Genomic DNA, 26,032 nt, shown 5'->3' with positions numbered 1-26,032 from the left:
AGGGAGTAATACAAGTCATTAAAGGTAACTAAATTATCTTATTGGCTACAATATCATTAAATAAAGTAGGAATAAAGTCATGGCAGAGAATGCAAATCAACAGAATTGCATATTCACTTTATGAGACTAAGTGGAAGACCTGTCCTGTGTCTGTTTCTCTTTTTCACAACCAAACACTGATACTAAATGATCTTAAAGTGCCAGTGTGGACACAAGTTAATTTCAGGTTTCAGGCATGGTCTGACATTTGTGCTATAATGTCAGACTATGCCTGAAACCCGAAAAAATACATTAAATCTATATCTTTCTATATATATGTTTTTATTATCCCCAGTTGTTTAACATGCATGTCAGGGTTCAACGTAAACATTTTTTCCCACTTGTCCGCTTGGTCAGTAGGTCAGAGTTTTCTCTTCAAAGTAACTGTGCCAACAAAACGTTTTGCCCTTAACTCACAGTCACCTACACAAGTTAGTTTCGTCTGTCTTAGTTCCCTCAGACAGCTCAGCAGCCGGCTGCTGCCATTTCAACACAATGAAGTGTGGTGGTGGGGTGTGTGCAGATGTATAATTTTCTTTGGGGGTGGGTTTGAGGAATATTAGAGGGCCAACTGGCCCTAGACTTTTACTGGCCCGAGCCATCGGTACCATTGGTTATGTCGGACCCTGCATGCACATATAAATGTAAATACTTGCTCTTAGTACTTCAAAGGGGTATAAAAGTCATTAAATCTTCTGCCCGTCAATAGCAGATGTTATTTCTTTGTCATTTTATCTTCAGTTGCATCGGCGTGTGAATCTTAAAAAAAAAAAAAAAAAAAAAAAAAGCTACAGTGTTTGTAGCTGTGTGTGTGTGTGTGTGTGTGTGTGTGTGTGTGTGTGTGTGTGTGTGTGTGTGTGTGTGTGTGTGTGTGTGTGTGTGTGTGTGTGTGTGTGTGTGTGTGGATCTGATAGTCCTTGAGAAGGGTAGAGGGACCATAAAACTTCTCTTTCTTTGAGACCTGGTATATCAACCATTAGCCCAATTGTGAATTAAATTTGATGAGGCTATGGCCTCATTGGTAAATTGCAGTACACCGACACGTATATCAGTCTACACTGACAGTCAACATATATTAACAGAGCACCCTTTACTACGCTTACTATACTGTATGTACGCGTGGAGCTGAATTATCAGCTTGCAGTGATAAATGACTTATGTTATAGCTTTTGCAGTTTTACTATTCCAGCTGGTCGATGTAATAAATATTCTCCTTTCTGTTTTTGATAGGGTAAAAGAGTGTATGTTCATGATTGGGGGGGTTGAATTGTGATCCATTATAAAATATAAAATAATAACCATTAATGTATGTGTGTGTTTGAGGGTTTGGGTTGCGGTCAGAACAGGGGAAGGCTTTCTCTGATCTCAAATTGTATTTGTCAGTAAAGCTCAATGTAGACTGTGTGCGTGTGTGCGTGATCAAGTGTTTGTAACATTAACGTCCCACAACAAACATTAACATCATACAAAGCAACAGTGTTTCTCCCCCCCGTCTCTCCCTCACTACCTAACCTTTTAAACAAACCCTGCTCCCTGTAAGTCGGTTTCGGCAACACCTACTAGATGAAGAAAATACATTAGGAATTACACTTGCAGCAACGTAGAAAATGCTGATGGGAACCCATATTTTCTGCTTACTGTTCATTTTCTTTGGCATAAAGCTGCGAGTGGGCTTGAAAAACAACGTGTGAGGGAGACATTAGACTAATGGAGAAAAAGGGTGGAAGTGGGAGGGTGTTGGCTGGTGGTCTCAAAGTAAACCTGTAAACATTACACAGAAAGTTACCTCACATTAATGCTCACCTACTGTTACCTGGTATATATGTATGATTTTCCTTGGGGTGTGAGGAATATTAAAGGGCCAGCTGCTAAACTAGATTTTCTTCCATCCTTTCAGCCAAGTTAAGTTACGTTAAACACGTCCCAGACGAGTTATCTGTCCTACATATACAAAGGTTGTAATACAGAGTTTAAATTAATATTTGTCCTCTCGTCAAAGAAGAGGTAATATATTGTAAATGTGCTTCCCAAAATGTCTTCACACATGCTGTGTTGCCAGGCTTTTGTATGGCAGGGCAAAGATAGACATATATAGCAGCTGTGTGCAGGAGCGGAACATTTATGATTCAATATGTACTTTGGGTTACAGGGTCACGATTCAGTGGGTTTTTGATGAGATAACATTTAAAAAAAAATTTATTTACATTTTTTAATAACTTTTGTTGGCCATAAGTCTTACAGTACGAGTTAAGGCACCCAAATGCTGGCATATCTCCGATAAGAAAAAAAAATCATGAACACTAATGTTGTACCCCTCTAGGTCTTAAGACCTGTATGCTCTTGATTAAGACGAACATACAACACATCGTTTTTAAAACAAATCTACAGCCAATAAGCAAATTGGGGCTTTGTCAAAACTTCCCTGGTGAAACTGAAGCTCCAGAATTTCTATTGTGGGAGTGCAAGTACACAGACAGTAACAGACCTCTGACAGTCAACACAGCTTGTAACTGAATGTCACGTACCGAACAGTTTGGGGGGTAGTACATGTACCCTTACACCCCTAAAATACAGAGAAGGCCTAGTCCTGCACAGTGCATCTTCGATTTGATTTGCGCATGTTGTTATTTTGCGATCTGTAAGGAAATCGCATGCCGATCCACGGTAAATGTATGCAGCGTGCGTTGGAATGAGAACGTTGGATCCGGCCAGTAAAGTGCGACCACGTTCAGAAGAAACACCATCACCTTCAGTCGAACTCAACCGACCCCAGCAACAGTTACAGGCAGTAGCTGTTAGCATTAACTTGGGCAGTGGGGGGGGAGGGATAGATAGAGCCCATCCAGCAGCAGTGCTTCCTTTGACCTGGGACTCATTGTGTTTGTTGACAAGGCAGCCCACTCAGCCCAACTAATTAGCATACTGAGATCTGATTACAGGGCAGGCAGAATCTAGATGACAAGAATGCATTTTAATGCCAGGTGTAAATGCAGCTGCTGATGGATCAGACGTCAGCATCCAGATAATGTATCCAGATACAGATCACTTGTTTAACACCAGATGTAAATGAGGCCTAAAGAGCAAACACTGGGACCACGTGTATTCACAGCTGCTACAAAAATATCACCTCAAACACTCCAAAAATCAAGAGCGCCGTCTTTCTTGGGTATTACTTGAGTATATTCGAGCTGTGGTTTTTTTTTTTTTTTGAAACGGTGTTTTTGACCTTTGTCTTCAGCAGACCTCATATCTTCTGTTTTCTTTGTGGTTATGAAGCTAAAGCGCCGCAGTCTGAGTCTGCCTACAGTAAAACACTCATCTGGGATTAAGAGACATTTTTTCATCTCGGCTCCGTAATACTGAGCGCCTCGCTTCAGAATCCAATGAATATTTCACACTTTCATTTCATATGCAATCTCTGCTGCTCAGAAATGTGTATTGTTGGGTATCATTCTGCACAGTTTATTTCTTTGACTGCGTGTGTGTGTGTGTGTGTGTGTGTGTGTGTGAGAGAGCGAGAGAGAGAGAGAGAGCGAGAGAGAGTGTGTTTGTCCTTCCTGTTCATTCACTTAACCTGTGCAAGCTGACATCACACTTGGAAAGGAAAATATATCTGAACTCAGTTGCCCTCACAGATCTATTGATAATGATTAGGACGGATTGTAAAAAAGCAATAAGACCAGTGGAACAAAAAGCTAATATTTTGACAGTACTTTACATATTTATTCAGCAGGTCCAATTAAATTCCATATATCCCTAAAAGTTAAACAAAAGAAAAAACTAAATGCATCGACAAATAAACTTTGGGGCAATATGGCCTATACATGTTAAAGAAAATTGACGTGTCTAAATGAAAGTATTGTTTTTTTTTTTTAGTCAGATGCAAGTTCTGATAGAAATCCCAACACCCTTACCAGACATATTGGAAGTGATTGACATGTTTTTTTTGTGTGTTTTTGTTTAGATAAATATTAAGATAACTTATAATCATAGAGAAGTAGAGATGCAGGCCCAATAGACTATCAACAGAAAACACACTTCTTCAATAGAACAGCTTTTCATTAGGCACCCTGAGTCTGAGGTCAAGCCCAGTCAACCCTGGGAACTAGAGATAACAGAGCAGCCACTCAGAGACAACATCAGGTGAGGGCTAACCCTCTGTGGTATATGAATGCATTCATAGAGAAGGGCAAGAAGAGCACACAACAGACAGAGGGTTAAAGTTAGATGCTAAATGTCAACTATTTGGTTTATTCATTTAAAAAAAACAAAAAAACAAAAACTAAATGTTCTACTTCAGTATAGAATGAACGCTGCTAGAGCTCGCAAGTAATTATCAAACTAAAACAGATTTCTGTTAAAGCCAAGTAAAATGAACAAATACAATCATTACAGGACAAGGAAATGGAAATAGGGAATTCATCCTTTAATGCAACTTTAATTAAATGTTGGTCAGCCACTACAGTGCAGGAAAACAATGCCAGCAAGACTTAATGATACTGGCACAGCTACTAAAAGAAAAATAATCATGTATTGATATTTAATGCCATCATAATATGATTATCAAGCTGAACTAAGAGGTCCAACGTGAAAAATGTGATTTGTGGGTTGTCTGTCTGCTCGGCTGGAGTATCAGGTTTTTGTTAAATTGCAGTAGATTAAGATGTTGCAACTAAATGTGGACTGTGTCAGAGGACACGCACACAAATTATTGCTTCCCTATATGTCCCGTTTCTCTAATCCCTTTCAAGGCTCATTGTATTGATATTGGTCATGGTTTAATTAATATTGACATACATCCACACCAAAAATTGTGGTAAGAACCGAATCATCAACTACATTAAATCACAAGAATCCATTCAAACACGGCCTGTTTGTCTGTCTGGTATCTATTGTCTTCATTATCTTGTCACACCAGAAAAAGCAGCTATGAATAATCACATTGCAATTGCATCATCTTTACTTATCAATGCTTCAACCATGGCATTGTGCGTGTGCGCGTGTGCGTGTTTAGAAACTGTGGCTGAAGCCGGTACTCTTCGTGAACGGTTAGGAACTTTCTCTCTGCGTGTATACAATGCACAGAGTTAATGTTCATGTCATTTGTGATGGAAAGTGTAGAGGAGGATTATGGGGCATTTTGCATAATAACCCTTCCAACAGTGTCATAATTGCCTCATTCTGACTGGCTTGTGCTTTTTTTTTTTTTTCCCTCAAAATGACAGAGCTAAGCTGGTGGGAAGGGAGCAGGGGAAAATAAATGGAAGGAGAGAGAGGTGAGAAAGAGGCTGATGGGAGACATGTAGAGAAAAGGGAGAGCTGGATGAAGGGTATCGGAGGAAAGCAAGAGAAAGAGAACCTGAAACGGGTCGGGGACGCTACGGCAAAGAGAGATTTTAGATAGTCTGTAAGGCCGAACTGTAAATAGCCAATGACTTTACAGTTTGTCTATTACAATAACTGGAGATTCGGTACACATTCAAGAAAAGTCTCATGACGGGTATACAGGTGGAAAGTGTTTATTTATTATGGTAAAAGCTTTTTGTATAACTCACTTTTGGTGCTTTTAGTACCAAAAATATTCCGCCTGCCTTTAACTGTTTACCCTTTACTTGGGTTTTCTATCTTTATCCAATTTCCATTGGGTCAATCTCCATGAAGGTTCTGTCAACTCATTGCTACAGGCCACATATATATATATATATATATATATATATATATATATCATACAAACACATAGACATGTGAAAAGATATAAGCGCACAATACATTAAATTAGCTCGTTTTAGCGCGAGCAATACAGCAACTGTATTTGAAATTAAAGATGTGTTGTTAGCCACACGGAGTTATAAGCGCCACAGATAATTGGCTTATCAAAAGCAAAACTAAAATGATCTCTAATTATGAATGTCAAAATAATTATATACCAGCTCTATTGTAAATGCTATAATGAGTTCACCCAATCAGTGATGACGGCAATCGATCTGTGAATGATGCAGCACACACATTAGCACAAATTAGTTTTGCACGTGTATTTATGTCTGTCTGTGCTTGTCTAAATAAACTGTACAGCAGCCTTTACATTATCATTTCTCACTCACCATTGCTCAATGAAACTTCCTGTAAGGCCTTAATTGATTCATTTGTATCAATAAGCATAATGTCTAGCAAATATAGGATTACTGTGTGCGCATACTATGAGTTACAAAGGCATCGCTTCGACTGAAACACAGAAATAAATGATCGAGTTTTGCAAAGTTGCATCTGTTAGCAGCAGCAGCTGGTGTTATTTCCCACTGATCTTCATGGCTACGGTAAACTGTGCAGAGGAAGTAGGGAGCACAGAAGGGAAGGAGCGGCCCGCTAATAACAGGGACCCCGATCTGAATAATTTCCTCATTATCAGAGATTTAACTACTTTGTTAAGAGTCATGGTGCTGTAGTGAGCTGTAATTATTTTTGCTCATTTAGCTTTAACTAGCCAATAAGATTAGAATTGTAAGAGGAAGAATAACAACGATATTCATACTTGGACCATTGCTAATTTTTGGCCCACAGCTGACCTGGAATGGTAGGGTAGGCTAGTAAGACATTTTAATGGGGGGGCGGGTTACAAAAGCAAAATGTTCAATCAAACTGAAGTAAACTCTACTTCAAACCAAGCAAAGCCTCGACTGAGACACTTCCTCAGCGTTTGCTGATTTCATTTGTTTCGACAGTGATGGAGCCGTGTTACACTTTGGCCTGATGCATATTTACTCTTTACAAAAGTGGAGAAAATAAATTCTGTTTTAAAATGTATAAAGCTAATCTTTCTCTGCTTTTTCCACCCACTGCACCATGTGATGGCAACGGGGACCAAATAACAGAAACTAAAAAAGACACACAACAGAGAAAGTTAGAGAAAAAGATCATTATTTAAATATTAAAGAAACTGAAATTTGAACTGTTGGCCTTATTATTCACTTGAGAAAATGGCTTCTGTTTACTGGAAAAGTAACACACATGGGGGAGGATGGGGTGTGACACACACACACACACACACACACACACACACACACACACACACACACACACACACACACACACACACACACACACACACACACACACACACACACACACACACACACACACACACACACACACACTATGTACTCCCCACAGAGTTGGCGTGATTCCACCAACTGTCCATCTTGACGTCTACCAGTCAGACTGTTTTAAGGTTTCATCTCATCAGCCAGACAGAAATGGAATCACCAGACATTCGATTCAAAAAGGTGTATTTTAACAGGATTTATGTGGCTGTTTATACACAGTTTTAACCACATTTTATGCAGTATTGAACTCGGTCTCTTTGAAGAGATGCCCATTGGAAAACCGGAAGAATACCAAAGATAAAAAGAAGCACTTCTTTCATCTAATGTTCATGCCAGGTTTCTGAGCTAATATATCTGTGACCAGGTTATTCAGGGAAATGATACCAGCAATTCTAAGGCACTGAATATGAAATGTGCTGCCTATCTTCAGACCGCAAATACTAGGGACAATCAAAAAGTAAGTGCGCATCGCAAACAACGGCCCTCATCTCTGAGATGAAACTGAAGACATGCTTTTCATCAGGTCTGTCCAAGTATTTTTGCTTGACATGTCCGTCCCCAGTTTTGACCGGTTCCCCTTTTGGGCCAGACATCCAAAGAGCTCTGCGAGGCTTCAGATTTGATTGTAGGATTAACGCTGGGTTTAGGTTAGGATAAAGATTGGGGTTTAACCCCGTTTTGCTGTGATGGTTAAGGTTAGGGAAGGTCAAGTATTAAAGAGGGTCCTCATGAAGACGGGAGGAAAAATATACATGTGTTTGTGTGCGTGTGTGTAGAAGCGGTATAAGTGTGTATATTTGAAGTGCAATTTACAATTAATTTTTTATGCGTGTGTGATTTCAATGAATCATCTTTTGAAAAGCAGCTAACACTTACAACCTCCCATTTGTGTCTTTTTTTATTTTATTTTTTAAACACACCCACTGCACAACCTATCGAACACAATGACTTCAAACACAACCTTTAATGTCACACAGACGCGTCATGTTTCACTTCATCACGTACCCAGATGGGCAACACAGTATCGCTCGTATGGCACATGTTGAATAGGTCCGTAATGTTCCATTAGTTTGATTGCTTACAACCCGTCACACATGACGGGCAGAAACAATAAAAACAGAATAGACCAAAAATGAAATGGCTGTTTTTAATGCTTTAATTTAATGGTTTAATTTTTATATTGTTCATTTTACGACACGAGTGAAGTGATTACATTGTTTCACGTCGACACAGATGCATGGCGCATGCCGAAAGCTCCACACGCAGATATACTTCTGCTTACACGCGCGCGCACACACACACACACACACACACACACACACACACACACACACACACACACACACACACACACACACACACACACACACGCACACACGCACACACGCATGCGCACGCACCCTTCAGAGGCAGTGGAGTGGAATAATGGACAAGCCAACAGAATAGTGGGCAGATTTTATCATTCACACTCTCTTAACCACCAGCCATCTGCTTAATGCACGCATTCTTGTCTCTGTCTGTGGGTGTATGATTGCACACACATACACATGAATGGATGGATCATACACTTAATTCATTGGTGCCGCCTCCTTCAAACTGAACTGCGTGTATTGCTTGCTCGGTTATTGATCAATAGAATAACAAAGGGTATACACCTTACTGAGGTGTTATATAATGTCATGTTTGTGGTGTTTGAAGTAGTTACTCAAATACACAGGGATGCAATCATATCATGCTGATATGTGTATACAACAAGCTTTGGCTGTATGGTTCAGTCCAGCCAGGATTTTGACGTTTTTTTGTGATTTATATATGTAATCAGTTCCTTTCGTAATAAGCATGCAAAATATGTTTGTTCTAACCTTTTTTTTTTTTTTTTGTATTTATTGAACTTTGAGAACCATGGGACTCACAGTTACAATCCAATTCATAAAAGTGATGTAGCGACACAAAACGGACAATCTGTGTCGTTAATATAGGAAGAATATGAGCTTTAGATGCTGTTTACTTCATATTAATTCAACACATAGGCCTACTGTCTCTTGCAGCTTGAAGTGTGTATGAAGCTAATTTAACAGGCAATAATCCTCATTTTAACGAGAAGACGACATTTCCCACAAACCCTATCAGTTCTGTTTTTTTCCGCTTGTTCCAGTTTCCCCGGGTGATCGGAGTTTGTTTTGCTGATAAAAGAAGGAGCGGAGTCGCACTGATTGTAAAAGAGGAGTTTTTTTTAATTTTTTTTATATGAAGTGAGTTTTCTTTGGAAAGACTACTTTATGCTATAATACTTTCAGCAGAGCTTCTGCTGAGGAATTTTTTGGGGGGAAAAAACCACAGGAACCTTGTACATTGTGGACATTGCTTGAATTTGTGTTAATTATTGTGATTGCAAAAGGGACTAATAGTTTGTAAGATGACTCAATACTTTTTCCTCTTTATTTTAGTTCAAATTTGTTGATTGCATAAGTTAGTGATACAAATTAATTGCGCGGAAAAATATTTAAAATATAAAACAAATAGTGATTATAAAAAAGCTTCAGTGTCTACGACGAAAGCTTTAAACATTACAATAAACTGATGTTTTAAGATAAATGTGGCTTGGCCTCAATTTTTTTTTCCAATTAACGTAAATGTTTCCAAAAGCTCGTCCAGACTTGGCTTCTGTATCATTATCTCTGCTACACTGATGTTGCTCATAATGACTGGATAAAGAGGAGGCAACAGTGGGATCTCCCCATAATGAACCTCAATGCTCCCTCTCACATGTCTCTTCGTGCTGCCTTTCGGTCTATCCACAATTTGTCTGCGCTTTCCCCCTCTTTCTCTGGCAGAATTAATATTACCTGTCAATTTATTTAACGACTCAGTTGAAGCCAATGTTTGTCTCTTACCTTTCTCCAATACTTGTTTTCTTTACTGTCTTTCCTTGGCTCATCTCGCTCTGTCTTTTCCTTGAACACAGCTCTTCCCTTAACGTGTCCTGAGTTCTCCACCAGTATTTAGTGAAGCTTTGGCCTCACCCCGCCCTCTCCTCTCACCCCCTTCTTTCCCCTTCACCACATACCTCTTTCTTTCACCCTCTCCTCTAATGAATCCAATCATTTTTGAGTCACACCTTGAGTGTGCTAGCAGGTATGTGAGTGTGGACCCTTCATTTGTCAAAGGCCCATACAGATGTGATCCAGACCTGATACATATGTTGACCCTTAGCCAGGAACCAGGGGGGTTAATTGAGTAATGGCATTTATGAGAAGAGGGAGAGGACACAAGGAGTGGATGATGAGACGGAAAGCCAGAAAGCGAGGAAAGGGAATGAGAGCATTAAGAGAGTCAGAATGAGACAGATAGGTGCAATTTGTGAGAGCATATGAAAGGGGAAGCAGGGGGTTTCAGGAGAGAAAGGGGTTAATTGCCAGAGTGAATAAAATGTAAGACAGGGGGGAGGGAGGGAGGGAGGCGGTGGTAATTAAAGAAACGTGGAAGAGACAGTAGAATAAAGACAAATGTGGGGTTAATGGTAACAGTGTGTGAGATGGGCACGAGGTGACAGCATGACGCCGCTTACCAGCACAATATGAAAAATTGATCTTAAGTGATAGAGAAAGGGTTAACAGAGGGATCCAAATGAAACAGAGAGGGTGAAAGCGAAAGGGTTAATTGCGAGCGTAATAACAGCGAAGCGTGTAGTCTACATGGAGCTCGACTCTTAATTAAGAAAACACAGCAGCACCTGGGACCCACCTAGAATAGATGGCTACATGGCACTGCATGAAATTGTGTGTGTGTGTGTGTGTGTGTGTGTGTGTGTGTGTGTGTGTGTGTGTGTGTGTGTGTGTGTGTGTGTGTGTGTGTGTGTGTGTGTGTGTGTGTGTGTGTTACTAATTGTTAGTGCTATAAAGTCCACTTCATCGTGGATTCATCGTGGTGATGAATTATCTTAATGAAGTGCCGGGGTAGGGGGTTTTTGTTGGGAATGGCCCGGCTAAATGACCAAAGCGTGCAGAACTGATCTATCAGATTGTCTGCTGGTCAAACTGTGCGAACAGACACGCAGTTGCCGCCTCTGTTCTCTTTTCTCTTCCTCTTTTCTCTGCTCACAACAATTCACGAGCATTTCAATTTAACGAGTCAATGCAATACATCCGCCCTCGGTTGTAAATGCTGCCTTTTAAATTTCGGGTTGTGTTTACCATTTTCACCTGAAGAGTCGTATTCTCGTGGTGTTCACAACCTCGGACCTCTGATTTTTTAATTTTTTAATTTTTTAAACTCCCGAGTTCACGAGTTGTGGCGCACTTGGTGTCGTTTTGAGAAATAGCAGCAGCCGTGGACATTTTTTTATTGGATAATAAATTGTTATTTAGAGTTTTTCTTCCTGAGTTGATAATACATCTGAGGGAAATGTTGATCTCCACTCCGGCTTCATCTTTTCTCTCTGCCAGTATGCCACCTGCTAACTTGCTGCATTGTTAGCTTTCATGGTTTCTAGATGCTGTCCATGTTACTGTTGCCTAGCAGCAGTATTCTCACAGATTAACGAAAGCATACTCCACACACGACTTCCCTTGTCATAACCATGAGCTCATTAGTTTCTTTCAAAGGCAGCATAACTCAGGTTAATTGTCCAAAACTTGATCTTTGTTGTTTTGTTGCAACTTAAACATTTGAAGTTCAAAAAGAGAAACTCAACAGAAACCAAACTTCCTCATAAACATGAACTTCTTTTCACCCTCAGGCATTAATAAATCGCAAGATATATTACAAGATGTAGCCTTTTAAAATAACCCAGGTTGCTGTTGAAATGTCAGTTCATGCAAAGTCATTTCCTTCAAAATAATTATTTGTTTGCATACGAGAACAGTCAAATCAACTGATATTATGACAGCACACTGAGATTTATATGGGTGGGAATACAGCTTTAAAATCCTTTACATGGAACCTGTGAAGACCTGCCAGTCTCATTCTGTAGTTCATTATGGATACAGCATAACAGCGGAGACGGCATAATTTGCTGCTTGATCTTAATGACTTAAAAGCCTCAAGTCATAGTCGTCTAAGTCTTTGAAGGTTTTATGTTTTTTGCTGCAGGAAGCCTCGAGACGTTAAAAAAAAAAAAGTGTTGAAGTCAATCCGAGGGATTTTTGGGCTAATCTGAAACTTCATCTGGAGACTTGTCCCGCTGTGCTTTTGGGGGTTTGTAACCTGTATCAGGGTGGATTGTCCCTTTAAGTACACGTTGTTTAGTGTGTAGATGGATTTGATTTGTGGTCCTGTGAATAGACGATATGATCTGTTTGGAAGACTAATGTAATCATTGTGTTGGCTATGAGCGTTACTCTTCACCTCAATCATGAAGATGTTAGAAGGGCCACCTTTCATGTCAACCCTTTTAGGATGAAAAGCAGTGTGTGTGTGTGTGTGTGTGTGTGTGTGTGTGTGTGTGTGTGTGTGTGTGTGTGTGTGTGTGTGTGTGTGTAGGTGCTGTGTTGAGGAGAGATTTATTGTGCACGTATACGTGTTGTCATCTCACACGCCAAGCTGCTAGCAGTTAGCAGAAAGATTTAAATACATTGACAGAGTAATGTGCTGGGCGGAGGGAGCTTTACAAAGAGTGAACCTGTCCCTGAATGTGTGAGCGATGATAACAGGCTCATTTAATTGCCTAACCCCTACACACAAATACACACACACACGCACACGCACAGATCATCAGCTCCCTGAGTAGGCGTCACGTAATTTCTGTCGTTCACCTTGAGTAGGTGGAGGTAAGACAGTGGAGGGGTGGGAGAAAGGAAATAAAGGATTAAGAGTCAGCGAGAGAAATGCAACCGAAGGTAACGAGAGGTCAGAAGTGGTTGCGTTGACTTTTTCTGAGCTTTCACAAGTTAAACCTCGTTTGTCATGTTGCATCTTGGCAGTTTGTGTTCATCTTAGTTTCAAGAACATGTAATGTGCCGAGTTCCCCCCCTCCCCCCACTCATTTAACAAATCCAGTCCAATGATCGAGTAGCTTGTTGTTGCTTGAAGGTAAGCTTCGCGACGCTACCGTACTATTTTAAAGACATGGGTTTGTTTTTGACCTCTCCTTTCATGCAGCTGCTTTGAGAATGGACACATATTTTTTACAACCTGGCACTCGCTGTTTGCAGATATATCCAATAACATTATTTAATGGAAAATAATGAGAATTATAAGAAGTGGTTGTCTATTGTGAATATGACCACCACTGTCATTTAGGCTTTTATGAAGACGCACTGGCCAGATATACTAAAAAAAAAAAAAAAAAATTTTTTTTTTTTTTCAAAGGGTATGAGGTTCTACACTGGGCGCCTGCGTGCATGCTTATTGGTTTGTAAAGTCATTTTCAGTAGGTGAGTTAAAGTCCAGTTCACGTTGATTGAAGAAATTTGGGCTCCCAACTGCACAGCTAAAGATGTAGTTTCAAGGAAGCAAAATGCTTTGCTTACATGTTCACAGCAATTTCAATTTCATACCTACACCTCAGTTCTCCTGGTTTAACTGGGTTTGTGTATACTGGTCTTCAGTATGTGCTAATTGATGAGAAGAGTTTAATTTATAGAAAATGTATCTCCATGACAACGCACTGAAACCGCATCAAGATCTTTTTTTTTTTTTTCAGTCTGTTAGTATGCATGTGTGTTTCATGAAAATTTTAGCTTGTTAAAACTCTGGATGCATACACTCAGGTACTTCTAAGCAAACACAATTAAACCCTTACACATGCTGTATTAATTATCTTCCTCTTTCTGAGTGAAATTACACAGCTCCTCACTGGAAGAAAATATAGATTGGACTGGATGATATCTTGTAAAATGGGATTCATGGTATTAAAGACAGTTGGAGTAACTTCCATTTAATGCTATTAATGTTGCTCGGATAGGAACGTTTCTTAGACTCTGGTCCCTGGTTTAGGTGTGCAATTTACCGCTGTCAGCCTTTTCTTCGACATGCACTTCACATATTCTGTGAAATGATTACGTTAAAGATGTTGAAACAAATTGGTTGTTTCCCTTTGGAATAGAAACTTTTTTGGGGCATGTTTTAGTTGTCTGTCCCTGTAGTATCAAATGTACTAGTGAATATCGGAATTTTTCCGAATCGAACATTTCGCTAATATGACGACATAAAAATCACCACATCAAAAAGATGGAGCGCAGCACAGTGATGTTACATCATTTCTAAAAAGGATTATTTTTGTGTCCACTCTCAATAGTCAAAAAGATTCAATGTCAAAGACAATATAAGATTTTATATTAATTTGATGGTCCAGTGTTGGCTGCTTTAGGCCAAATGAAGGTTTTCCTTTTATTGTTATTTAGGTTAAATTGTTGATTTTAGATGCTGAACGAGATGCCGGCTTCTGTGATAGTTAAGGATGCAGAAGATGCTTTTTTTTTCTTGCGTTATTTGAAGTGGCATGGTGAGATTGATTGTTCTCCTTCAGCTCTAAAGCAGACAGGCTGTCTATGGGTCAGGAGACAACCTTTCAACAATTAACCGCTCAATCCCCAAAATGTTTACAGATTATAGACATGTGAATGGATAAAACTGCACTTCTCCATTGTATAGATTATACAATTCAGCTTTTGGCCCTCCACCAAACAAGTTTTATCGGTTTATGTTTAAAAATTTCAAAGGATAAGGCAATAAAGGAATTATTATTTTATTAAAAGACTTTCTGTTCAAACAAAGAAAAGATAATTGAGGCTCATTAACAAAATCACGAAATTATGTTTTTCACTCATTTCATCAGTCTGTCTTGAGAAGGCTAATAATACGTGTGCTAGTAGCAGGGTTAATGTAATATATATATATCTGTATTTGCATGGTTATATGCGTGTACCGCGTTGATCCAGGTTTAGAACTGCCAGCTGACAGTTGTAACTGCTTAGTGCTGTTTTGACATGTTAATCCTCAGATAACAACCTTCAAAACACTGTGCATGTGTATACGAGTGTGAAACTGTGTTTGCATGTATGTGAGAGCATGATGTGCACGGGATGGGGTGGGGTGTGGGGGGGTGTAGTCTAATCAGTCACATCTGACAGACAGCAAATCCTTCTTCAGAAGCCACTCAGGCACTCATTGTTATGTGGAGAGCCGATTTGAAGAAGATAAGATGTTGGAAGGAGGAGAGGATGAAAGGAAAGAAGGCTGGATGACTGAGCTGTTGGGGGGATGTGAGCGCTGTGGACGAAACCTTGACGTTGGTTTGGACATCGACAACCTCCTAAAGGGTCTACGCATAGAGTTTCAACATGAACATTGTAAACATCAACACAATTGCGTACAAAATTAGTTACTATTTTATCTTTCTAAACTGAAAGGACCATGGGCTCAAAAAAAACTCCTCAGAGTGATGTAGCTTAACCAAACAGACAGACAGATAATAAACTACTTCTTCACCAAAAACAAAATTATTTAAACGCTTTTTAGATAATAATAATTAAACACATACCGAATGCACAAAAACTAGGTGAAATCTCACATTGGGAGTGGCGTGACCAAAACACTTTTTTTTTTTTTAAAACAGGGTTTTCGTCCCCATTATAACATGTAGTTGGAGCATTTATGGATAGAAAAGGCATAGTTTTTAGTCAAATAACTGCCCCACAACACACACCCCTTCACCCCCCAGCAACCCCAGCACTTAAACTCTCCAGAAACCTAGAAGGAAAACTTTGACAAACTGAAGGATTAGATTGATCCAGGAAACCTTGGCGATCGGTAGCCTAATTTGTGATAAGCCCACATTTCCCATAAATCTTTTCACTTTCACCAGTTTTTTTTTGTGGTCAACTAGCATGTAGTTTGCTTTGCTTCGATGATGAGGAGGAGAAGTCTTAGGGCCTCGCTAACAATATAAGATGAGTTATTTTTGACTGGGTTTTGTTTCAAAAGCCCACTTTGTGCTGTGATACCTTCATCTTAGCTTTTTTTTGAAAACCTTTTTTGTGGATAAATCATGGGAATTTTGCCAAAATGAAAGTTGGAAAAATAAATTGCAGCGATGGGTTAAATTTCCATGAATTATTGCAATTACAAGATCGCAATCACCAGAACTTGATGGTAGGAAAAAAAAAGAAGAACGTTTCAAAGTTTGTGTGCTCCATGCGGAAACGTAACCCAATGTTGGGACTCCGATTCGGATTGGGCCAAAGAAGTTGACCGGTACCTCCCCAGTTATGTTATAGCACCCCATTTATATAAAGAGGAAAGATTAAAACCACCTGCTGATATGGAAGAGATTTGAAAGACGCAGTTGTGCTCCACATCAGGTTTGAGCTGTAAGTTGGCTGATGCAGAGACTTTGCCACCTTTTACAAACACCCTTTAACATCAGAGCAACTTTTTAAATCAAGGTAATCTTTATCAAACAGTGTCACAGATTTGATTCACAACTACTCCTACGCAGGCTTTGTGAGTGCTGTCCTTTAGACCGCTACTGGTAGATCATTGAGAATATGGGCTGCACAGAATGTGACCATCTGTGCCATTATGTGTCTCCATAATGCCGTTCCATATGGCCAAGTGTGGTCTACACACAGCCTCAGGGAGATGGTGGTAAATGGTTAACACGCGCACGATCATGCTCGTACGTGGACATTTTTCTTCATGCACAAGCATAAATACATACATGTCGGCACACAAACAGCCATACACACTCATGCAAATATGGATGCAGGCAAGTACACACACCATCTGCAATACTGAGGAAACAGAAGTTGTCATTATATTTTGGCTGCGTGACAGCCACTAAAGTTCTGACTGTCTAAAGTTCACAAAGGCACTTGGGTTAGGCATTTGGGCTGCCAGTACTGATGGAGGCTGCTCTACTTGTGACAGTTTACATTTCTCTGTTTTCGGTATCTTTAAATAATAATTCTTCAGAATATCTTTGTGTGTTTTTGTCTGGCTCGCTGCAGTTTGTGCCGCATGCCTGTGACCCGCTCTCACTGTCTCTCTCTTTGTCTTAATTTCTCTGTGTCCCATCCTTCACTGTGTGTCTGTCCCTCATTCATCTTTTCCTTCCTGTCTGTTTTGTCTGGATTTCTCATGCTCCACTGCGAGGTAAGGTGACTGGAGATCAATAGAGGCTGAGAACACGCATGCACACACGTACACAAACCTACACCAGCACGCACCCACATTGACTTGAAACTGCTGAGCAGGTGAATTTCATTCATTCATATCGTCCATACAGAGATAACACCACCCTAATTATCGATTACCACGGAGATGAATCGGTTGTCATAGCCAGAGATGTGTGCGTTTGTGAGTGCGAAGATACTTTTGTCCCTGTATTTTTTTTTTTGTGTGGCATATATCCAAATGCTTTTATAATGTACATCCCTTTGTGTGAAGTGTGTTTTATAATCTGTGCATGAATCAATTGTTAATGTTGGGATTGTTGTCTCTCACCCACTCTATCTAATATATTTAAATAGAACAAGCGAGACGGGAGGGACAGAAAACACGGAGGAATAAACCAGTCAGGTCAAACGGAGTATCATGATTGAGAGACTGAGCACGGGTGTATCAGATTCATGTGTTAATCAATAAGCTCTTTGTTGCCGTGTGGGTGTATCCAATAGAGCAAAGTGCTGGAACATGATGATTTACATCAGCTGATTTGTAAGGAACCACTACAACTCAGAGGGGAGAGGGGCTCAGCTGAAGACAGAAGGCTGTGCCAGCATGCAGAGGAAGAACGGGGAAGACGGAGCAGCATAAGGAGGCAGGGTAAATGAGAGGAAGCAAAAATAATAAAGAAAGGAGGCAACCGGAGAAGAGGGAAGGCAAGAAATGGGGAGGGGGAAATGATAGAAAGCAAAAAAAAAAGAGATGAGGCGATGTGAAGCCAGAGGCGAAAACAGGGCTAAGCAGGAATATCTGCTGATGAAAGACGAAAGCGCCAACTTGTACATAGCCGGGTATAGAAGAGCTGACCTGCCTCAGGGTTCATTCAAATTCTCTTTGTGATCGGCACAATTATTTTTATGGTCATCACACAGGAATGCTGGGCTTAAAAAGAAAAAAAGAAAAAAAAAAAGATTTTTCATGCTGGCTTTAATGAGTGCCTATTTGCCTGCCTGGGCGACCTCACCTTGTCACAATAGCAGCCCAGCTATTTGCGGTGGCTGCATCAGAGTTATGTCATGAGACAGAACTTTTTAACTTTTGCCCAGTGAATAAGTATACGCTGATAGGAAAAGGCTCACTGGTTATGTAAAGTGTAGCACCAGATCCTTCCTGCATACACCATGAAGCATGGAGTCATTGCTTTTCCATACAGCTTTTCTTTCTTTGAGCTTGAGAGAGGCAGATGCAGACAGATGATACACCAGTTTGCCTTCCCTTTTTCTTTGCTCCCTCAGGCATAACCACAGTTCCTTTGTTGAGGTAAGAAACATGTGTATCAGTAAGTAACACACCATAAGGGCCAGAGGTGTGTGTGTTGGGGGCGGGGGGGGGGGGGGGTTGCAGTGTCATGGCTTTCTGGTACACTTTAGATGCAGTTTCTGTTGTGCGGCGCTAGGTGGTGCTGTCAGTCTATCCTCTGTGAGTGTGTGTGTGTGTATGTGCGTGCGCGTGTGTGTGTGTGTGTGACTGAGGGATCAGACTTGTTTTCTTTCTTATGAGGAACAGAGTATTGCGTCAGAGTAAGAGCGCTGTGATTTAGGATCAGGAAGACACATTTATTATCCTCCATTCATTGTTATATTCAGATTACTGGTTTTATTTATATAAAAAAAAGAATAAAAACTGAAAAAGCTGCATGAAAAGCTGAAATAAAACACTTGGTAGTAAATTAGCATATTTGCTCTTAGTCTCCCTTATGCCTCTGTATCACACCCAAAACCAACTGCCAAAGTTGTAACCAACCTTTATAATCATCTTTATAAGACGCCATGTATTGACAATACAGGCTCAGTCATGTATGGCTCTGTTGATAAATGTCCTGATGGAGTGGTCATTACTAAGGATACTGCCGACTCCACAAGATGCCAGAGTACACACACACACACACACACACACACACACACACACACACACACACACACACACACACACACACACACACACACACACACACACACACACACACACACACACACACACACACACACACACACACACACACACACACTCTCTCTCTTGAGCATCATAGATTTTTTGATGTAAGTGTTTCTGAGTGGAAATCAAAGCTCAGTGATGTACACATAGCTTAAGCATATTTAAAGATTGCTGTGCGTGTGTGTGTGTGTGTGTGTGTGTGCGCGCGCGCGCGTGTGTGTGTGCGTGCGTTTGACAGAGAGAGTGTTCATGCTCTGTCTGTGAGCTGTGTATATGCTCATGCATTTAGCTGATTGTACCGTTTTATTGATCCACACCAAGCTAATCAATCAGGCCCTAATCGACCCGATTAAAAAGCGTATCGTGTGGAAAAAGATGGTAATGTGAGTGCACTGATGCCATGTTATGCACTTAAATTCTGAACCGCTATTAATCTACCTATATCAATTTGATGTGCTCTTTTAATTTTCATAAAGGAATAGGAACCAACTGTGCACTTCTTCATTCCGTCTCAAACACTCACACACGTCAGAAGATGCTGAGCACACACAATAGCCCGCACATTGTGTGTGTGTGGTGCATACAATTTGCAGCTCGTTGAAAAATCACTGTTATGAGTGAGCCAAGACATTCCAAAAAGATTTGTTTTGCTGTTAGAATTCATCAGCTGTCGGCAATTAATGTTAATTAGACACGTTTACTGAACTTAATAATAAGAATAACACAGTGGGTCATTCTCTTGTAAACTGTGTTGGCTACAAATAGGTGGATAATTATGTCTTTTTTTTTTTTTTGCCACTCAAAAAGACAGAAAAAGGGATGATTCAGTTTGTGCATAAACAAATGACTGAGCAACTCATTTTCTAGTCCAGGGGAGGGGGGCATTCATAGTTGATTCAGAATTATTATCAAATAGTATTTTTGCTTGAATTGCCCATTTCTAATTGCCATTTGAAGAGAAGACTTAAGAAAACCTTGCAACTTTTGAGGTTAACTACCCAATACCTCACACAATCATCCACTGAACCAAGGTAACCTGTGTAAACCTTGTCTTGACCACACAGTATCAATAAACAGAGTAAGAGAGATGGAGAAAGAGCTTAGAGGTAACATTATGGGTAAAAATATGAAGCTGAACTGAATTGTTCTGTAGTTTAGAACCAAAATGAATCGCGGACATTTGGCAACATATACTAGTAAATGAGCAATTGAATATTGAATATTCTGTTTCCTGAGGAATGCTTTAGTTTGGTCCTACAAACTAAAGCATTCCTCAGGAAACAGAATATTTTTACTGGAAGAAACCACACAATTAAATGATTTGTTGGCCCAAATAAAATAAAATGAAGCCTTATTTCTTGCTCGGATGGCATTTTTTTAGCTCAAGATTTCCAGCTCACAGATGAATAAAGACATTTCTACATGAGCTTGTCAGCAACACAATCAAAGTAAAATGTGTGTTTTGACAGAATGCTGAAACTGAAAAAAAAAGAAAATCTCACCAGCATCTTCATCTTTGAGTCTGTCGAGGTTGTTGACAGAATAGCTGATGGAAAAGGTTAAATGTTATATATAATAGCATGATGGAGACACAGTGGTAGCAGTGATTGTGAAAAGTAACAACTAATTACTTCAAGGCTAAAAACATGATCTGTCTGCTATATCTGGAAATATATCATGCGGTTTCAGTAAAGCACTAGACTTCTAGTTTTGAGTCAAACAGATTTGTGAACAAATTGGGCCGAATAAATGTTCCTAAACATGAGTAGCTCTTGGACACTGAGCTTAGCTCCTCAGAGGGAAAAAAAAGGTTGGAGACACCTGGTCTAGACATCTATCTAGGATATGCATATTTTTTTTTGAACTCACTGAAACGAAAACAGCTAAAGAAATTGTGTGTCCTAAGTCTCAGGTAACTAACTGGCTGGTATAAAAGGAGCAGAGACAGTTGGCAGCACGCGGCTTTTCATTTTTCTGAAAATGAACACATCACTGCACGGACACTTGACACAGTGACACTCTGCCAATCTCAAGTTTCTGGTTTGCTTTTTGCTCTGAGTCTCTGACATCTGAAAGGTTTTTACGCTACGGCACATCTGTCGATCTCCCTCATTATTATCATTATAGTTCTCGCTCGGCTTTTGTCTCGCTCATTCTCCATGCCCATTTCTCCCTCTTTTCTCTGTGCTTTCACTCTGTGCAGTCTCACCTTTCTGTCTCTCTCACCCCTCTCTCCCTTGCATGCCGAGGCTGCGGTGTCATTTTGTTTGGCAGGTCTTTGAGTCCCCTGTTGAACAGAACAGAGGAAAAGTCCTCCCCTGTCTCATCTCGTTGTCTCTCCTTTCTTTTCACCTCTGCTTTGTAAGAGTCTTGGCAAAGCGCCGCAGAATTTTTCTACACATTTTTCCTCCAGTTATTCTCTCAGATGATCTTTTTTGAGAATCTCTGCCACTCCTCTGTGTGTGTGTGTTTTTTTATTATCTGGAAGCTATTGCTCTTTTGCTCTCTGACAGACAGATGTACTTAAAACGAGTTAAGAATGTGAGCTCTTTTGTTAAATAGATACGTGCAGGTTTAAAAAAAAAAAAAAAAAAAGTATTATCTGTACCTCTACATTCCTGTTTTTTCCTTGAATCTACAATTGCCATCTCTGCTAGTAGCTGCTGGACAAGACATGAAAGAAAATTGCGCTGAATTAGCTTGAAAGGTGAACTAATGATCATCAAATGAAACGCTCTATAGTTACATAACTAAACCAAGGTTCCGTAATCCAAGAATAAACATGGCAGAGAGGTATGTTAATAAAAAAAAAATAAAAAAATGACATAAGAGCGGGTAGGAGATGAAGAAAGTGTAGAGAAAAGGACAGGCGATGATAGATGATAAACAAGCATGATGGAAAGAAACCACAAAAAAACATCAAATGAGGGTTGTTATAGGAGGGAACATGGAGCAAGACAATGAGAGAAATGTGTGTTAGACAGATGGAAGTGGGGAGTGTGACAGAACATGAATGTGTGAGAGACTGAGAGGCCTTGTTTGTGCTGAATAGCTGGTGAGATACGGCTGGGAAGATGACAAGAAAGGTGCGATATTGTGTTACTCGATACTGTTCTGCTCTCTGCACTTTCTTTACAGCACAACCTCAGCAGGCAGAGGTAAAGTATATCAATGCAAAAAAATAAATAAATACATAATTTGGCAATAAGTTAAAAACGGTACTTGGATGGGTTTCATGGGATTAGTAGGTATTGGATTTTTATCTTACATATTTTCTTGTTCCTAAAACTAAATGGAGTAAAAAAAAAAAACCCTCAAGGAAACTTCCTTTAATGATCAGGTTCACCCAAAGACTTAAAAATAATAGATACAAGTGGATGTCGATTTTGGAAGCGCCTTAAACAACAATACCACCGTGGGCCGCTAGAGGTTGGCTCCAAAAGATTCCTAGATTCCCTTTCAAATTCTCTTATGATATACAAGGTCAATACATTTTTGCCAAAAAGTTATCTCGGCCACGGTTCTCTGCCAGAAACCGGTACAACAGGCGCTCCACCGGACCGTGTTGGTGAAAAGGGAGCTGAGCCGGAAGACGAAGCTTTCCATTTACCGGTCGATCTACTTTCCGACCCTCACCGACGGTTACGAGCTCTGGGTCGTGACCGAAAGAACGAGGTTGCGGCTGAAATGAGTTTCCTCCGTAGGGTGGCCGGGCTCAGCCTTAGAGATCGGGTAAGGAGCTCGGACATCAGGAGGGAACTCGGACCTGAGCCGCTACTCCTTCGCGTCGAAAGGAGTCAGCTGAGGCGGTCCGGGCATCTGATCAGGATGCCTCCTGGGCGCCTCCCTCTGGAGGTTTTCCGGGCACGCCCAACTAGCAGGAGACCCCGGGGAAGACCCAGAACACTCTGGAGGGATTATATCTCCCAGCTGGCCTGGGAACGCCTCGGGATCCCCCAGGATGAGCTGGAAAATGTTGCGGGGGAGAGGGAAGTCTGGCTCGGCTTGCTTGGCCTGCTGCCACAGCGACCCGACCCCGGATAAGCGGAAGATGATGGATGGATGGAAGTTATCTCGGTGTTGTCAGCTAAAGTCCCTCCTTATTAGTTTTCTGTCGGTCCATCTGAAAATAGTCTCGTCATTAATTAGAAAATAAGCATCAAAAAGCTGTGTTTTTGTGGGGGCGTGTCTGTTTGATTGACAGGCCTGTGGCGCAGTGAAGTTTCCAGTATGGGTGGGCGTGGCATGGTGTCCTCGGGTTTCCAATCAGATCGAGTCAGATCCACCCCTCGCTCCTTCTCAGCTTGTCCAAATATGGTCACTTTTGGCTGCAAACCGCTCCGAACTACCAAGATGGCAACGGCCAAAACCAAACTCGAAGCCTCATAACGGCAGCTAAAAAAAACCAATGGGTGACGTCACTGTTGGTTGCCGCTTGTGTTGAGGAAATCATTACATTGCTGCACTTCTTTGTACCTGCATATGTTTTTAGCCAAACATTTTGCTCAAATTGTACGGCTACTTTGTCTTTAATTTGCTATATTTTATTTTTTTATGGGTTAGTTTAATTGTTCTTCTGCAGAAGAGAAAGCCAACAAATCATAGTGCGGTCACTCGTGACGCACGGGAGTGTGTGAGAGAGAGAGCATGTTGCACACTTGTGGGTTCCAGTGTAGCAGGAAGCCTCTGGCTTTGCTGGCAAAGTCCCCTTTCTTTACTCTTAGCCACTATAGGCACACCCGCCTGTACACACACAGGTCTATTCAGCTTTTGCATGGAGTCCCCTGGAACAGTGTGTTGACGAGCGCCGTGTTATGGCAGGCTAAACGCAGACTCAGTGCAATACTCAATAGACAGGGATTCCACTATATAACGCAGTTGGGAGCTAGCGGAGTGTCGCACACACGCAAAGGGGACACGAATGGAGTTCGCTGTTAATCACTAGACGCACAATCTGTCGCAGGAATGCTGGGCTCCTTGGATGTCCTCTATGGCGTCCTCATCCACAAGGTAACGCACGACTTGTGCGCACTCACAGGCGCTAAACCACACACACTTTTCATTGGCTGAAGAAATGTGACCAGCGGGGGTGTTGTACATTTATCAAGTATAATCTTACACCTGTTGATAGCTGCCAACTCTTCCGTTTAAAAATGGAAAAGACACGTCGCTTTGTGGTTGTGCCTCGTAGGAATCTGGTGTCTTCCTGTTAGCATTTTCTCTTTGACTTTAAATGGATTCACGCTCCCGCTAAATTTTGCTTTGTGTTGTATAATTCAGGTGAATCACAGCAATGAGCCTAGGGGCTGTAGAGCGAACTGAAACGGCTTTTCTCTCGGTGCTGCGAGTGTGAGCTGAGAGTCGCAAATAGAAAACCTGGAGTGACTGAGTCCATGTTGTCCACAAATCTTTGAACAGAAGTCCTGCGACTTCACTCTGATCCAATACTTTGTTCACAACGGATGAAAGGAGAAGAAGAAATTAAAGCAAAAAAATAAATAACAAGCTACAATATGTGTGTGCTGTTTTTTTTTCTTTTCCAGCTGATGGCGGTGTATGAGGAGCAGGAAGCCCAGCAGAGGGGTGTGGCTAACACCAGCCTATCCCCCAGCCCTGACCTCTATCAAACTGAGCTCTCCGTTTTCCAGCCAATCACAGGAGGAGAGATTGAAGTCAATTCCTCAGCCCTCAAGTCCAGTGAGTCATTTTTTTGGTTTTACATTAATGTACCTCACTGCTCCATCCATCACATGGCAGAACATTTCCCAACCTTTGTAGACCAGCCCACATATGTTCTAAACGAGGTTCACTAACATTTTGATATTTGTTTGGTTTTAAATGTTGACATTCGGCTGCTTTTTTCATTGGGACATACAGTATATAGATATTCTTTTAAAATATGAATAGACTTTGGCATTGGCAACTTAGACAGATTTTAGCTCTGTGTTTAACTGTTTACCAGGCCAGAACTTTGCCATACCAAGGTTTAATGTCACACGCTCTAAATGCTATTTCAAAGGACTCTCCTTACGAAGGAAAGAAAAAAAACTAAATTCCTCGGGGAACTCCATTCCCTTTGGTTGTAACCTGTGGGTCAATGTCACATCTCATGTTAAACAAGAAACAGGTTCAGTTTAGATAGAATTTTGGAGGGTTGCTTATGGCTTAAATGAAAAATCTGTACTTAAATAACATTTAAAAAAAAAAAGAAGAAGAAATGATTATGTACATGGTTAGTGTCATAATGGCTCATTAGGTACACTATATTCTTAGTTTCAGAGTCGCGTTTTTGTACAACAGTAGGAATCATGTTAACTTTGAATTCCAGTACAGACAAAGGTCAGGATGTGATGGACAGGACAGTAACGAAAGCAAGATGACAAGAGCTGAAATGTTGGCAGCCCCGTCTCTGTGATGCACAATGAGATGGGGATGAAAGAGAGTCAGATGAGGAGAAAGAGGTAGACAGGAAGTGTGTGTGTTCTGTCAAGCTGCAGAGCAAAAACTGCTGTCTGTGTCTGGTTACTGTTACCTGGTCCAGACCTATCCGCATGACCTTTATTCTCTCTATTCCCCTCCTTTGGCATTGTTTCCTTTCTCCCCGCTCTTTCTTTCTCTTCCTTCCATCCTCCCTCTCTGTGTTATTTCAAGTCAAGTGTTCAAAGTACTGTACATGCGAGTGGGAGAGGACTTAGAACTGTCACAGGAACTTGTCTAAATTTAATTTTGCTTTAACAAAACAAACCATGTGGGTGATGGACAGTGTGTGTGTGTGTGTGTGTGTGTGCGTG

General features: G+C 40.8%; 1 protein-coding gene across 3 annotated transcripts in view; it reads left to right on the top strand.

Moving 5' to 3' along the window:
• The window catches only part of pard3bb (par-3 family cell polarity regulator beta b), a 198,765-nt gene that overhangs the window by 13,854 nt on the left and 158,879 nt on the right, over window positions 1-26,032 (top strand). For all 3 annotated transcript variants that reach the window (XM_069698895.1, XM_069698896.1, XM_069698897.1), the window contains exon 3: window positions 24,785-24,938. In XM_069698895.1, the coding sequence (XP_069554996.1) occupies window positions 24,785-24,938 (154 nt within the window). The remainder of the gene's footprint in view (window positions 1-24,784; window positions 24,939-26,032) is intronic.

The sequence above is a fragment of the Brachyistius frenatus genome, unplaced genomic scaffold (assembly GCF_029030835.1).
Source record: "Brachyistius frenatus isolate BFR_SWC_R1_liver_20210118 unplaced genomic scaffold, ASM2903083v1 Contig_28, whole genome shotgun sequence".
NCBI lineage: Eukaryota > Metazoa > Chordata > Actinopteri > Embiotocidae > Brachyistius > Brachyistius frenatus.
This window is presented reverse-complemented; position numbering and strand designations above follow the sequence as displayed.